This window comes from Pelophylax lessonae, assembly GCF_965119305.1.
Source record: "Pelophylax lessonae genome assembly, chromosome: 8".
NCBI lineage: Eukaryota > Metazoa > Chordata > Amphibia > Anura > Ranidae > Pelophylax > Pelophylax lessonae.
In genome coordinates, this window is record NC_138775.1 from 53647435 (window position 1) to 53663418 (window position 15984).

At 44.4% G+C, this 15984-nt stretch overlaps 1 protein-coding gene across 1 annotated transcript; it reads left to right on the forward strand.

Annotated features, from left to right (window-relative positions):
* The first annotated feature begins 1324 nt into the window (after positions 1 to 1324).
* LOC309561471 (large ribosomal subunit protein uL13) lies at positions 1325 to 11967 on the forward strand. Its single transcript, XM_082265412.1, has 9 exons — positions 1325 to 1354; positions 5524 to 5664; positions 6224 to 6296; positions 6750 to 6815; positions 8658 to 8759; positions 9989 to 10074; positions 10159 to 10218; positions 10333 to 10455; positions 11843 to 11967. Exons 1-9 carry the CDS (start codon positions 1340 to 1342, stop codon positions 11927 to 11929), a joined length of 753 nt encoding a protein of 250 aa, XP_082121538.1. The 5' UTR covers positions 1325 to 1339; the 3' UTR covers positions 11930 to 11967.
* The last annotated feature ends 4017 nt before the right edge of the window (positions 11968 to 15984 follow it).

The following is a 15984-nucleotide window of genomic DNA, read 5'->3' on the forward strand; positions in this document are numbered from 1 at the left end:
AGTCAAATACAAAATAGTCCAATAAAAAATAGTTCCTCAATCCATCCAAAGAAGTGCAGTGCAACTGAAAACCATAGAAGGGACCGCCACCACCAACACCCTCCAACACACGCCTCTTACCGAATCAGCAGGACCAAAAGGCTCCTTTCACATATAGGAGTTTCGGGTTGCGGGCAGAATTGCTGCGATTCTGCCTGTGATTCCAAATAATTGCTAGTCGAGGGACGCCTGATAATTGCTAGTCGAGGGACGCCTGAGCAATTCCCGTGACTTGCAATGGCACCCCAAATGCGGCGTGATTTTGCAGTGATTGTCGCCCGACGAATTGCGGTAAAATCACGCAAACAGAATCGCGGGTCGTCTGACACCCAAAAGAAGTTCTTGTACTACTTCTTTTAGGCGTCCCGCGATTCTGTTTGCGCGATTTTACCATGATTCGTCGGGCGCCAAAATCGCGCCATTGCAAATCACGGGAATCGATCGGACGTCCCGCGACTTGCATTGCTTTGGAATCACTGGCAGAATAGTGGTAACTCCATCAGTTCATCCTCCACAGTTATTACCTCATTTCACGTGACCCTTATCTCTAGATTGTAAGCTCTACGGAACAGGGACCTCTGATTCCTACTGTATTATATTGTATTGTAACTTTACTGTCTGCACTCACCTTGTAAAAGCTGCACAAACTGTTGGCGCTATATAAATCCTGTATAATAATAATAATCACAGGTGTATATGAGGTCTAAACCTATCTACTTTATTATAAACTAAAATAAAAAAAAGTTTTGACTTTTAAACACTTTACTGATGAAACTCGGATTGTGATTGGGAAGCTGTAGCAGAGATCGCCCTCTTTAGGGTGACAATTGTCTGCTTATCTGTGACTGTAATAGCAGATCAGTGACTGGCCGGGAATAAGCCTGCAGCCTACAAGTATTCCAGGTCAGTGACTGAGAACCCATCAATATGGCCATGTGTATGGGCATGTCAGCCACACAACTCTCATACACACACAGTCACACACCCATCTCCAATTGCAGTCTCCATTCCTCCTCCACACACTTCCGGGAATCCCCTTAGGTGAGCTGTGATTGGACACCCCTCCACCACACACATCGCGCAGAGCCCGCATGCGCACTACTCTGCTCCTCTATGTTTCTAACAGGAAGTGTCGTGAGTATGGATTTCTCACGGGGTATGGTTGGTGTTCTATTCCCCGCCCCTCCAGCAACCAGTGACAGCGCTATTGGGCGGAGCTCTGTCCTCACTTCCGCCCCTCTCTCTCCTTTAGGAAACCCCGTGGCCGAGCTCAAGTCTCTTTCTCGGCCGGCAGCACAAGATGGCGGACTCTAAGGTGAGGGGCTCCGATGTGGCGGCGGCTCTGGGCGGTCTGTGTCCCCCCCGCCGTGTACTGAGCGGCACCGGGCTGTGGCGGGAGCGGTATACGTGTCGCTGGCCGGTCGGGGAGGGAGTGTGAGGCGGCGGGAATAAGTGAGGGGAGGCTGAGGCCTGCTGGTGCTGCTCCCATGTGACAGGCCGGCGTGTGCAGTGTGTGTGAGGGGACGGAGGAGACCCCGCTGTACTCACACTGGATGGAGAGCTTATTAATGGGGGCGGGGGGCCTCATACTACAGGATGGCCTGATAGTGGGGGAATCCGGGCCCCCCCCCATTCAATGTGTGATTACTGCCAGCCTGAGGGATCATATACATGAGGGCGAGTATAGCCGGCATTAAAGTCCTGGTCTCCTCCTCTCTATCTTTTATTATAATTCTAACTTTTGTTTTCTTTGCTCCCACGTTGTTAAAATGAATATCTGCCTACCCCCCCCCCCCCCCCCTCAAAAAAAAAGTAAAAATCTCAACACTTGTCTCTGGTAAAGGAAAAGTTTGGAGTTTTCAAAAACAAACATGGATGCATAATTGCCTCCCCCCCCCCCCAGCCTAATACCTGAGCGATCACATGACCACCAATCACTCAGCCACTGTCAGTCATTGCTCTGTGCCCATCCAGCACTCATTGGAGTTTCTTGTTTTGGTGCTGAGCCAGCTGCTGATCAGGCAACTGTGTGGATCCTGACATTATTGTCTGGATCCTACCAGAGCCTGGAGTAACTGGCAGCTGGCAGTGTGCTTTAGTAGGCTGATTCTGGGTCACATGAGAGTCAATGTGCACTCCTGGGACTGAAGTAGGGTCAAAAAAAGCTTTTTCCATATAACAAAAAAATGGTCTATGAAGACCAGAGTTCTTGGAGCTAATGTTCTCCTCACCCCCCCCCCCCTTTTTTATTTTTAATTTGTCCCCTTCTTGATTTGAGCCCTATATGCAGATTATACCACAGTACTCTTAGCTGATCTGCAGGACCTGGCAGAGATTCCATTGGATGTCTCTGGCTGTAACCCCGCAGAGAGTGATATTTACCAACCTGCTCCTTGGATGGCTGCGTCTTGTGTTCTAAAAGGTGGTTTGTTAGGTCATGCGTGTACACTGAACTGGGGGGTGATGGTACCTGCTGACACCCCTGAGATTGTCACTTGTCCCAGCAGGCTGCGGGACCGGTCAACCTGTACGGACATGTCCCACACATGCTCATAGGGGGCCACCTGTTAGACATTTAGAAATGACACCCGGTGTTCTATCAGAAAACCCTACCCCATCAGATTGCCCTACCTACCTCATTTCTGGTGCAGGTTCGTCATGCACCAGCTGTAGCCGTGGCACACGTCCTACTGCGCATGTGCAGAATAGGTAGGGAAAATTGCCTCACCCCCTTACGATATCAAAAGTCCTACTGCGCATGTGCGGAATTGGTAGGGAATTTTGATAACATCGTAAGGGGGTGAGGCAAAAGTCCTACTGCGCATGCGCACCAACAGATCTGGTAGCGGCATCTCTTATAACAAACATCCATCCGATCTTCATGGCAGGCACTGCGCCGAGCCGACAATGGGGCTATACTATTCCCTACCCACACGCCCACTGTCTCATTGTCGGGTCGGCGCAGTGTGGGACATGGAGATCGGATGGATGTTAAAAGAAAAAACCAAAGTTTGGGACTTTAAATGAGACGTATAGTAAGGAAGTCTCCATCCCTGGATCAATATGAGGACATGGGGGGGGGGGGGGGGGGAATTGTTACTTTAATTTTGCCTTTTTACATTTTGCCTCAAAGTCCCAATTTTTTTTCCCCCCATGTCCTCATCTGATGGATGTTATCAGAGATCCCGCTGCCTGACCTGTTGGTGCGCCGGCGCATGCACACTAGGACTTTTGCCTGACCCCTTACAATGTTATCAAAATGCCCTACCTATTCTGCGCATGCGCAGTACTAGTTGTGATGTGGCTGCAGCTGATTCATGACGAAGCCACAGCTGATCCGCAACCGGAAATGACGGAGGTATGGAATTCTGCTAGGGTATGGTACTCTGACAGAACACCGGCTTCCAAAACAAAAGATGGGGTCACCAATGATTGGCAGCCCTGGGAAGAATCGGCTTTATGGAAGACAGCGCTGGACATGGATTGGTAATTATGGGTTCAAGTCCTCAGCTATGCTACTTGTAGCTTTTTAAATTTGCTATTACTGGATGATGTGCCTCTACAAATGCTGGCTCCTACCTGCAGGGATGTGGTGTAAAGTAGTCATTTATGCAGCATTTAGGAATTTGTGATTAGATGATCACTTATTCCAGTCAGTAGAAGGCATTTACAGGCACCCAGTTGGGTGCTTTCATGTGTAAATGATGCCAATACACTCCTCCTGGAAGGTGACCTCAGTTTTTAGGACTTCATGCTGCAGTGTGGCGCTATTGCCCAGATACTTTTACTTTTCCCAGACTGCTAGAAAAATGAAAATGCAAAAAGTAATTGGCTGAACATTGGAGACTTTTGTCGGCCCTTTAAAGTGTTACCACAACACTTCATATTCCTGATGTGTCTGCTGTACCATGTACTTCTATGTATAAGTGTCCTGTCCTTTGTATTGCTTTCTTTGTAAAATCCCTGGTGTTCCTGCTAGTCCCCCCTGCTTTCTTATTAAAAACTGACCACACTAAGCAGGAGAGCACACTGACTTATGATGTGACAGCCATTCACTGGGAAGCTCGGTGTGCTGCTGCCTCTCCTCCCACTGCTCTTATGCAGCTGAGAACGGAGAATGTGATCACTTATAAAGGGAAAAATTATTTCATGTTTTTTTCATATCTGTACGCAATGTTTTGCCTTTCATTTCTATAGTAAACTGAATGGGTTGGTTTACAAGGTCATTTACAATCACTTTAATACCACCCCCTCCCCCACTGAGTGTAAAAGAGCCACATTCAGGTGTAAATTTAAGGGAAAAAAACGAAACCAAAATTTTTTTTTTTTGGTCAGGTGATGTCCAAAAGATTCAGTGACCTGTTATGAGCTGTGATAGTTCACCAGTTAGGCCTGGTTCACACTGGTGCGACATACGGCTCAGACTTTAGGAATGTGTAGAAATCGATGGTTCCCTATGAGAGCCGTCTTAACTGGTCGGACACAAGTCGGTCTGACTGAAAAAGGCTCCTGCACTACTTTGGTCCCATTTTCAGCCTATTCACTATGATTGAAGTTGGATCCTCATCCTAACCATCCGACTTGTGACATCCAACATGGTGATTGCAGCAGGAAAAGGAATTTTTCACACCAGGATTGTTTTGATTGGTTAAAGGACAAGTCTTAACTATCTCAAATTTGGAGCAGAATCTTAATCTGTTCATTCAAATTTGGATGGAAGGACCGATGTCGCAGGGCAAAGTCAAATCGACCGTTGTGCAACAGTCATGTCATACCAGTGTGAACCCAGTCTTAATGTGACATAGTTGAGATATCCGCTGTGTAAATGGCATTTAGTGATTTTCTTTTTGATTTAGGTTTTGTCACAAAGTTTAGTGATGTTGGAAGCAGTTTAGAATATTGAGCCTGCTCTTATTTTTGGAGGGACTGTCGGGGATTCTGCCTGATGGTAGGGTGTTATTTGACACAAGTTTTTGGTGTAATTTGGTCACAAATTCTCGTATATAAAGATCCCGCTTATCTCCCTAACATAAATGGTGTGCTTTTGGATAATGCAGACTTTGTAAGTCATCAAGCCCTCATTTCAGTGTAATCAATGCCTCTGGCATGTCTGTTACCCCGCAGAGAGCTTTGTTTGGTGACTGTCACAGAAAAGTTGTGATTTAGAGCCATGATTTACCTGTTTAATGCTTTAGGAGGCAAAATGGTGGCACCTACTGGGGAGGATGTAACTGGATCTTGGGGGATTATGAACCTGTGAATTTAATATTTAGGCCTCATGTACACGGGGCATCTGAAAGGGCCCCTCTGATCACAAAAATTAGGCTTAAAAACACTCAAAGCCTGTGAGAACTGCCTTTAAGGACTGTGTGCACGATCCTTTATAATTCATGTTTGCTGTGGTTTCTGTGAATCTTGACAAATAGGATTTCTGTTACTAGTAATTGAGAAATAATGCAATTTTACTTTTTTCCCTGCATTTAGGCCAAGGGCAAGGCCCCACCAAAGGCCAAGGCCCCACCAAAGGGCAAAGCACCGATCAAGAAGATACCTTCAGAACTAACTAAAGGAGGTCTTCCAGGATTCTACAAGAACTTGGGTGGTGGCATCAAGGCTTCAAGTCATGTAAGTTGTACATTTGTATACTAATTAGCCTGTGAAGGTTTTTTTTTATCTTGGGCATAATTGATCTAGTAGTGTTTAAAGTAGTTCACTTTTACAGTGCTTTTGTAACATGTTTCACCATGAATATGGATGTTACAGATTACAAAAGGTGAACTTATCCTTTAAAGCCTTGCTTTAGGACTCATTTACACTGCAACCCATGTGTTCAATGTGTGGCTTCCCCATGCACATTTGCATGCATTTGTCGTGCCCTTTTTTAATTTAAGGAGTTGCATTTACATGCTGATGCAGTGTGAATGAATGCAGTATGATTTACCTAACCATGGGAAAGTGCTGCTGGACAAGTTGAAATGCATTCATTTTTCTTGCTTGCATGTTCAACTTTAAACATTTAAACGAGCCCATCCTAAACTGCGTCAGTCTGTCATTGATGACCCTTGTGTTTGAGCTTTGCTGCCTTGAAACCATTTCACATGCACTACCATCTGAGACAGCTGACTAGAATTAGGTTGTAATATCTCTACATATTGTACCCAATTTGACAGTCTCTTTATTGCAGGTTCTGGTCCTAGATGGCAGAGGACATCTCCTTGGTCGTCTCGCCGCCATTGTTGCTAAGCAAGTTTTGCTTGGTGAGTATTGAAACCAACCTAATGTATATTTTGACATGTAATGGTCATTGATGAACAAAAAAAAGTATCTTGTTTGAGTTTCACGGCCATGAGATAACTTTACATGCACTACCATCTGAGACCAACTGCCCATGGTGCCATAAGATAAAAGCTGGCCTTCAGGCAAATGGCTAAATACACAGAACCAATACATATTAGTATGTTTGTCCGTCCAGCTTTGGGATTTACAAAGCTCTGCCATATTAGCCCTGTCTGGGAGGACAAGTCTTGATTCTTACTGAGGAAACAGACAGGAAAATTTCTTGCATGCATATTTTCATGAATGAAAAGCTGTATCAATTTGTCTTTCTATCTGTCTGAAGTTCAGCTTTTATCAAATGGCAGTAGACTAAAAATGTGGTGTTGGCCCTTTGTGTTTATCTTCTAGTATAATTTTTTTTTTTTTTTGGGCAGGGCGTAAAGTGGTTGTCGTCAGATGTGAAGGTATCAACATTTCTGGCAACTTTTACCGCAACAAACGTAAGTAGAATGGATATTGTGCATAGCAAGATGTATAGTAAGGGATCAAAAGATGAGAACTTGGGTGTTTAATAAGCCTGCTTTGCTCGCACAGTTGGGTTTTTTTGCTTTTTTTTTCCCCTATGGCCTGCTCATTCAGTTTCAGTAAGGCTCCTTTCACATGGTCTGCCTCAGCTGGCGGACTCCGTGCTGCTCAGCGGGGATCGATCCGCCGATCCCCGCTGAGCAGGCGAATGACAGCTCCGTCTCTGCTCTGTCAGAGAATCAATTGAGAACGGACCACTGTCCGTTCTCATCCGATCTGCTGGACGGATGGAAAATAGGAATTCATCCGTCCGGATTTCACGGACCGAATCGGATAGCAGCGGATGTCAGTGGAGATGTCTCCGCTGCCCCATAGGGATGCATTGAGGATCCAATCGGATCCGCCTAAAAAACTGACAGGTAGATCGGATCGTTCGTGTGAAAGGACTCTTAGTGAGAGCATTATTGCTGCAACTGTCTTGAGGTATGACCTTTTTGGCCTCATGCACACTGGACATTTTACAGCTACTGCAGCCAGCAAACTCCCCAGCATGTAATTCTTGTGTCCATGCACACCTAGGCTGTTATCGGTGTTTCTTGGCAGAAGTGTTTGACGTTTTTCAGCTGAAAAAGTGGCTATTAGGCAGGTTGAGCCATAAGCTTTTGTGTAAGTATAGTTTTGCTTAAAGCCAATGCAGAAACGCAGCATTCTAAAACTGTTTTTATAAACATCCCGTGTGCATGAGGCCTTTAAATTTAGTACTGCCCTTATTGTCCATTTTTTAAGTTGGTTATTAACCACTTCTGGACCGGATGGATTTGCCCCCTTAAAGACCAGGCCATTTTGTTTGCGATTCGGCACTGCGTTACTTTAACGGACAATTGCGCGGTTGTGGGAAGCTGTACCTAAATAAATTGTACACCCCCCCAACTAAAAGCTTTCTTTTGGTGGTATTTGATCACCTGTATTTTTTTTTTGTTATCTTTTTGCGCACTATAAACAAAACAATTCTGAAAAAACATTTTTCACATTCTGCTATATAACATTCCAAAAATAAAAATTAAAAAAAAACAAATTTTCTAACATTTTGTGCCAATTTTTTTCTGCTACATTTTTGGTTAAAAAAACAATCTTTCCCGTAATTAGTAGATGCAATAACTTTTGCACAAACCAATCAAAATGGCCTTTTGTGTTTTTTTTTTTTTTTTTTTTTTTTTTTCCTAGTAATGGTGGCGATCTGCAAATTTTTAGTGGGACTGCGGCAGATCGGACCCCTGACTGACATTTTTTACACTTTTGTGGGGACCAGTGACATTACTACAGTTATCAGTGCTAAAAATATGCACTGTTAGTGTAATGACACTGGCAGGGAAGGGGTTAATACAGTGGGTGATCAAGGGGTTAAATTTAAGCCTAGGGGAGTGTTTCTAGCTGTGGGGGGAGGGGCTTTTGAAATGATTATAGAGACCTGTGATCCTATATAGGATCACAGCCGCTCTGTGATCATTCCAAAGGGAACGGTCAGCTTTGTTTACAATAGCTGACCGTCCTTTCTCTCAGCAGGGAGTGATCGTGGGTGGCCGGTGGCAATCGGAGCCGCCTGCCCCGTGCATCGGAGTCTCTGCTGCTGAGTGGGGGCGGTGGTGCGCCGGCAGGAGGGGCTGCTTGCCGCAGTATATCTGCGGCGCTTGGTCCGGAAGATGTTAATTTCATTAGAATAGGATTAAACCATGTTTGACAGATTGATACTTGGGTTAAAAACATGCACTTATATTTGTTTTTTTTTTTTTTTTTTGTTTTTTTTTTTTTATTTGTAGTCAAATACCTTTCTTTTCTGCGTAAACGCATGAACACAAACCCTTCCCGTGGGCCATACCACTTCAGAGCACCTAGCCGCATCTTCTGGAGGACTGTAAGAGGTAACTTTATTTACTTTTTGGCTAAGGAACATGGTTTGGATAACTCACTAGCATTTTGTATCTTTACAGGATATGTTCACCTTCTGTAAAAAAAAAAAATGCACATTTTTGCAGGTAAAACAAATGTGTATTTTTTTTTTTTTTTACATTGCAGCATTTAAAAGGGGCCTCTGGTGTACTTTTTCAAAAGGCATAGGCTTTTGGGGATATTTCCTCCCCCTCAGGAATAGCAGAATCTCTATGGGTTCCATAATTGTACTGTGATTGTTTTTTTTTTTTCTGTTTTTAATGGACTGATTTCTATGCCAGCAGACCCTTAGTGAACAGGAAGTGCAAAGCAGTGAAGTTAATAGAACACCCCAAGGCTCCTTTAACATAAGCTGCCTTTTTACCAACTGCAACCTACTGGTCACCAGAGATTAAACTCTCCCACGTATGAAATGGGGCTGTGCTGCAACCACGACCCAAATGTTTGGCTTGCAGTGCATGCCCACAATGCAAAAGTGCCATTCAGTGATGGGAAAAGGGGGGGGGGGAACTACTGGCTCATGATGCCTCATCTCCTCTTGAACCCATGCTACCCTCCTTTCATCTCCCTTTGATAGGTTATCAAGCACTTTTCAGGGCACAGTTAAGAGGATAAGTTCACCTTTAATGCATTTATCTTTTTAGGCGCCTGTAAAGCATTGCACCTGCAATCTGCAGATTGTGGGTGCAATGCAGGTCTCCTGCACTCAGTGTAAGCTGTCTACTCGTAACTTGGGCAACAGTTACGCAATGACAGACTCCTTTAACTACCTAGAGAGCTCAACCGTGCCCTGGTTGTTCATTGCGTGCTGTTAGCTAAGGCTGGCGTTACTTGTAGTTGCTCCATTCCGATATTTTAACGGTCTATGGCTAGCATGAGGGTGGCATTTGTCCAAGTTGCCACAGATATGAGGCATAATTACCACTGACCATCATGCTAATATGCTATAAGCTGTAGTAAGCAGGGTTCTATAAAACCAGAAAGTTATTTAAAGGTTCCTCGATGTTAAGGTTGGGAGGCTGGGTTACAGAATAAAGTGTACCTCTAGTTGTGTGACATTGTTGTTGGGTGTTTATCATGATGGGGTCTACTGCTCAGAGTATAAAGAGTTGCATTGTAATTTGCACAAATGTATTCTGGTAATACAGCGTGACAGCATACTGATGGGCACTGCTGCTTAACTGGTCTCCTTTCTGCACAGGTATGCTGCCACACAAGACTAAGCGAGGACAGGCTGCTCTGGAGCGACTGAAGGTCTTTGACGGTATCCCACCTCCTTACGATAAGGTGACTAAGATGTTAAACCTTTGTAATGCAACATTTTTCATAACTCATGGCTCTTGCTGAAATTGACACAAATTTCCCTAACAGAGGAAGCGTATGGTGGTCCCTGCTGCCCTAAAGATTGTGCGCTTGAAGCCAACACGCAAGGTATTTAAGTATAGCTGGAGCAGACATCAAAATAAAGTCAGACCTGACCGATGGTGTGGTCTCATTCTGTTGGCTTAAATGGCAAGTCTAACCGTATATTTTTATCTGTTGTAGTTTGCTCTCCTTGGCCGCCTTGCCCATGAGGTTGGCTGGAAGTACCAGGCAGTCACTGCCACTCTGGAGGAGAAGAGGAAGGCAAAGGCCAAGCTGCACTATAACAAAAAGAAGCTGGTCATGGTAAGCTGACAAAATGTTTTTTATTTGGAGGGTGAATAGAGAACTAGCAGGAATATTTATTTTTGGTAAATTTTCTATTTACTTTGGGCCAGTTCACATGTGTTGGTCAGTTTTTCAAAGTAGTCCGGTGCAGTTTTTTTAAAGAGCACCTGGTCTATATGTTAACCAGCTCCTAAGAGAAGGCCGCTGGTTCACATGTAATGCATATTGGATACAGTTCAAATTGCGTCCAAAGCGCATCTGTGAACTGGGCCTTAGTAGATTTTAGATCCAAGTTGGAGCTCTGGTTGTATCTTTCCAGTTCTGAAATTGATAGTGGTTTTTCAAAGTAACCTTTTGGCTGGAAATCAAGACTAGTGCCTTTGACACTGCGCTTATCTGCTGTAATTAAGCAGCCATAGTGAAGAGATGCTTTCTTTTTGCATCATGCCTAAAGTTGAATTCTTGGTGAAATCGGTACTAAAGGCTCAGCTTTAATTTTTTTTTTTTTTAACTTCATCCATTGCTAGCAAAAACTGTAACATACCCAAGTACATGTAGATAGTCCAGTGTAGGCAACCACTTACAAAGCTCCCCCATTTGCTGACTTCTGGCCTCAGGGTGCTGCTTCCCTGAATCCAGAGTAGGGATGGCCAAGCACTGAGGATCGGAGGAGCAGGCATATCGGAGAAGTGGCTTGCAGCTCTATGCAGTGAGGCAGCTTGCATGTGCCGGGATCATGCGAGACACAGTAAGGGCTCACTGGTGCTGTGGACAGTGGTGTAAGGGGATAAACAGAATCTGGCAGGAAGCTTGATGTGGATATCAAGATGCATCCCATAAGGTAGATCTTTTCATTAGCAGTAAGAAAATGGCATTTAGTATCCCTTAAATGTCCCTTGGAGTGGGGCCCCCACACTGCAAGGGTAATCTATACTTTCCTTATTCCTTGCTCCCCAGCACCCCTTGCATTCTGAGATTTGGGTGGGTCTGTACTATGCCAAACTAATGGTCCTGCGTTGTATGTGGTAAAACACTTGGGACTGGCAAAATGGCTTCAGGGGACCAGCACTGGTGAAGCCTGCAGAAGCCAATTGTAAGGGAAGTAAAGCTGCTTATTGTCCTGTAGAAAACAAGCATTTATCCATTGCACTATGGAAAGGGGCCTTGCTGCAAAGTCTTTTTTTATTTTATACTTATTCTGAAGTGCAACTTTAATGCCCCTTCTCAAAACACAATGCACCTAAAGTCTTTGGTATTACATTGGGTCTAAAAGGCTGCCCCAGGATAAAACCAATATAGAGCAGGTGTTCTGTCATTGCTACTTGCTGTTTGTGGGTAAATACATGTCAAGTGTGTTTTCTGGAACATTGTTGCACATCTTTACCTTTTTTTTTTTTTCATGCAGAAACTGAAGAAGCAAGCAGAGAAGAATGTTGAAAGTAAAATTGCAAAGTACACAGACGTCCTGAAGAAATACGGTGTCCTTGTTTAAATATGACCACAGACTTGGAATAAAATATTTGGAAAACTCATTTTTGAGTGGAGTAACTTTTGCCTACATTTGTGAAGGTCTAGTTTCATTGGTTTAGTCAAGCCTCCTTTTGAAAGGCTGTCCTGTGTCTCAAAATGCACCACAGGGGCTTTGTGCTAAGCTTGTTATAATACAGCCTACTGTGGTAGAAGTGGCAGTATTTTGCTGAGAATATACAATTACTCCATAACCTTTTCCAGCACTTTTTTTATTGGGCTTCTCCTGTAACATAACTGTATCCAAGTAAAGTTTCCCAATGGAGACTTAGGCTGCAATCGCGGCAACATCGCGCAAACAAAATCGCGGGACGCAATACGCTCCAAAAAAGTACAAGAGCTTCTTTGGAGCGTATTGCGTCCCACGATTTTGTTTGCGCGACGTTGCCGTAAATCGCGGCAACATCGCTCGGCGTTTGGGGGGCTATTGCAAATCAACGGGCAACGCTAGGCGTCCCGCGATTTGCAATAATCTCCGAATCGTGGGCGGAACCGCGGCGGTTCTGCCCGCGATTATAAGCTGACATATGAATGCAGCCTAAGGGCTTTGCAATGCTCATTAAAAGTGGGCCTTCACCCCCTAGATCTGCTAATTGGCGGGTTGATGCTATACTGTGTATTTCTCTAGCGGAGTGCTGCTCAGACTCTGTTCTAGGTATGATACAGGAAGTCTTGGTTTGCACCCAGAACACAGTGCAGTATGCTGTCGGCTACATAACATTTATACATCCAGCAGCGTCCCGGGTTAGTGAGGGACATAGTTCATTTGTTGGGGCCAAGCTGGCCCGAATAAACTGTAGAAGCTGGAGTTCAGCTTTAAAGATGTTTGGATCAGCAAGCAGAGCTCCATGCACCAAAGGATTTGTATGTTCTGGGGATGCCTTCTATTACAGGTTTGGAACACATATATTTTGTAGTCTGGAGTGTTTGAAGGATGGATATTTTTTCCCATGTAGTTGGGGCTAGAGGAATAAACTGTAATCTTAAATTTCTTGTCCCATCAGGCCCTTTCCGTTCTGTGCAAGCTGTCCCACAAAGCCTTGAAGGATAAAAAATTCAATGCGTGAACGCCCCCCCCCCCCGAAGTGATGTGGCTGTGCAGGTGAACCCCGCACAATCTTGACAATTTTAAATGTGGTTGTGGGTGAAAGCCCCCCCTCTTCCCCCGTTGTCACCGGGTGAGGGAAATGTAACAATTGGACCCTAGATTTGGTTGTAGCATTCCAAAAGGTGAACACTTAAGGGTATTACGGATTATTCCTCTACTCCCAGACTTGCCAATCATTTAACCCTTGCAGTACAGGAGACCTCAATTCAGCTTTAAGAGGAGAGTTGGCTAAAAGTGAAGTCCATTAGGAAGGAGTTTTGAGATGCAGTATCTCACAAAAGTACACCCCTCACATTTATGTAAATTTTTTATTATCTTGTGACACTGAAGAAATTACACTTTGCTACAATGTAAAGTAGTGAGTGTACAGCTTGTATAACAGTGTAAATTTGCTGTCCCCTCAAAATAACTCAACACACAGCCATTAATGTCTAAAATGCTGGCAACAAAAGTGAGTACATCCCTAAGTGAAAATGTCAAAATTAGCCTTTTGTGGTCTGACTTGTTAGTGTTAACATCTCAGGTGTGAATGGGGACTAGATCTGTTAAATGTTGTGTTCTCACTCTCGTACTGGTCACTGGAAGTTCAACATGGCACCTCATGGCAAAGATCTCTCTGAGGATCTTAAAAAAAAATTTTCTACATAAAGATGACCTAGGCTAGAAGATTGCCAGGACCCTGACATGGCTACAGCAGTGGCCAAGACTACAGCGGTTTAACAGGACAGGTTCCACTCAGAACAGGCCTCGCCATGGTCAACCAAAGATGTTGAGTGCACATGCTCAGTGTCATATCCAAAGGTCTTTGGGAATTAGACGTATGAGTGCTGTTGGCATTGCTGCAGAAGTTGAAGGTGTGGGGGGGGGGGGGGGGGGGGTCAGCCTGTCAGTGCTCAGACCTTACGCCACACACTGCATCAAATTGGTCTGCATGGCTGTCGTCACAGAAGAAAGCCTCTTCTAAATATGATCAAAGCCCACAAACAGTTTGCTGAAGACAAAGCAGACTAAGGACATGCATTACTGGAACCATGTCCTGTGGTCTGAGACAAAAACTTATTTGGTTCAGATGGTGGCAACCAGGTGAGGAGTACAAAGACAAGTGTCTTGCTTACAGTCAAGCATGGTGGTGGGAGTGTCATGGTCTGGGGCTGCATGAGTGCTGGGGAGCTACAGTTCATTGAGGGAACCATGAATGCTAACATGTACTGTGACATACTGAAGTAGAGCATGATCACCTCTTCGAAGGCAGGGCAGTATTCAAACAATGACTTGTAACACACCTCCAAGACGACCACTGCCTTGCTAAAGAAGCTGAGGGTAAAGGTGATGAACTGGCCAAGCATGTCTCCAGACTTAAACCATATTGAGCATCTTCGAGACCTTAGGCTCCTCCACCTTCCGTTTGATGTGGTCATTTAGGAGTGGAAGAGGACTCCCAACGGCAACCTGTGAAGCTCTGGTGAACTCCATGCCCAAGAGGGTTAAGGCAGTGCTGTAAAATAATGGTGGCTACACAATATTGACACTTTGGGATAATTTGGATGTCTTAACTTGGGGGCGTACTCGCTTTTGTTGCCAGCAGTTTAGACATTAATGGCTGTGTGTTATTTTGAGGGGACAGCAAATTTACACTTACACAAGCTGTAAACGCCTTTACATTGTGTAGCAAAGTGTCATTTCTTTAGTGTTACATGAAAAGAGATGAAATGTTTACAAAAATGTGAGCGGGGTACTAATGCTTGTAAGATACTGTATGAATGTGTTTCCTCTCTGAAAATCTGTTTGAGCTGACCAATGCGGTGGTACTCCCACACATAAAGCTGAAATTATCAAGGAATTTTTTAATCAGACATGAGCAGGGAATCATTTTTTATTTTAGCCAAAACTTTAAAACAAAATAAAGCACTATAAAAGCTTGGACTCCCATAAGCTAAACGCCAGTAAATGCAGAAAAAAAATAGAAGGTCCATAAAGAATACAAAACACTTCGGGTTGCCCCCAAACTAAACCTAGAATGGCGGCTGGACCTCTGGCATATATCCCAGCTCAGCGGCCATTACGTGCCACATGCATCAGGAGCTCGCAGATAGAGTACCGGTACTTTGCAGTGGGATTTGCGTCCAAAAAACGGTGCAAATTGCATGCAATTTGAACAGGAATGCTGTGTGATTCCTGTCCAAATTGCATGTGACCCCCCCCCCCAACTTTGTGTTAAAAGGGAAAAGCGCCTTTCAGTGGGCAGTTAAAAAAAAAAAATGGAACACTCAGTACATCTGGCCAAATGCAAAATCTACATGGGTGTCCTGGCCTTCCGATGGTAGCAAATCAGGGCTGCTAGAGCAGTGGTTCTCAATTCCGGTCCTCGGGACCCACCAACAGGCCAGGTTTGCAAGATAACTAAATTACATCACAGGTGATCTCATTTGCTGCTCAGTGATTGCAGTATTCTAGTCTGCATCCCCCAAGGTAATACTTAAAATCTGGCCTGTTAGTGGGTCCCGAGGACCGGAATTGAGAACCACTGTGCTAGAGGAGAAGTTTTGGGTCCCTGTGAGTATAGGGCAGAAGTGATGTCAGCTTGGGGGCAGACTGCGTCTACATCTCCAGCAGACTGCATGCAGGTTCTATGTACTGACAGTTCTTTTTTATTTTTTTTATACCTACTCGATGGTACTGTAATCCCTTTTTACACACAGGAGCAGTGGGGGAAATTTCATGTGATTTGGACAAATTGCGCTGCAGTATCAGGAGCATTTGGGGGAGTACCGACACTCGTGCAAAGGCTTGGTATCGGCACATCCTGATTAGTTAGTATAGAGAAAAGGTGGATTGGAGCTATTTTTTTTAAAGGAAGGTTAACTAAATAAAAAATGTGCAATTTGTTTTTTTTGTCGCAGGAGCCTGGAAAA

Excerpts from the sequence above, each read along its gene's own strand:
- LOC309561471 (XM_082265412.1), top strand. Across the intron at positions 6,297-6,749 it reads TGCTAAGCAAGTTTTGCTTG|GGCGTAAAGTGGTTGTCGTC; the intron begins GTGAGTATTGAA and ends TTTTTTGGGCAG. Across the intron at positions 10,075-10,158 it reads TCCCACCTCCTTACGATAAG|AGGAAGCGTATGGTGGTCCC; the intron begins GTGACTAAGATG and ends TTTCCCTAACAG.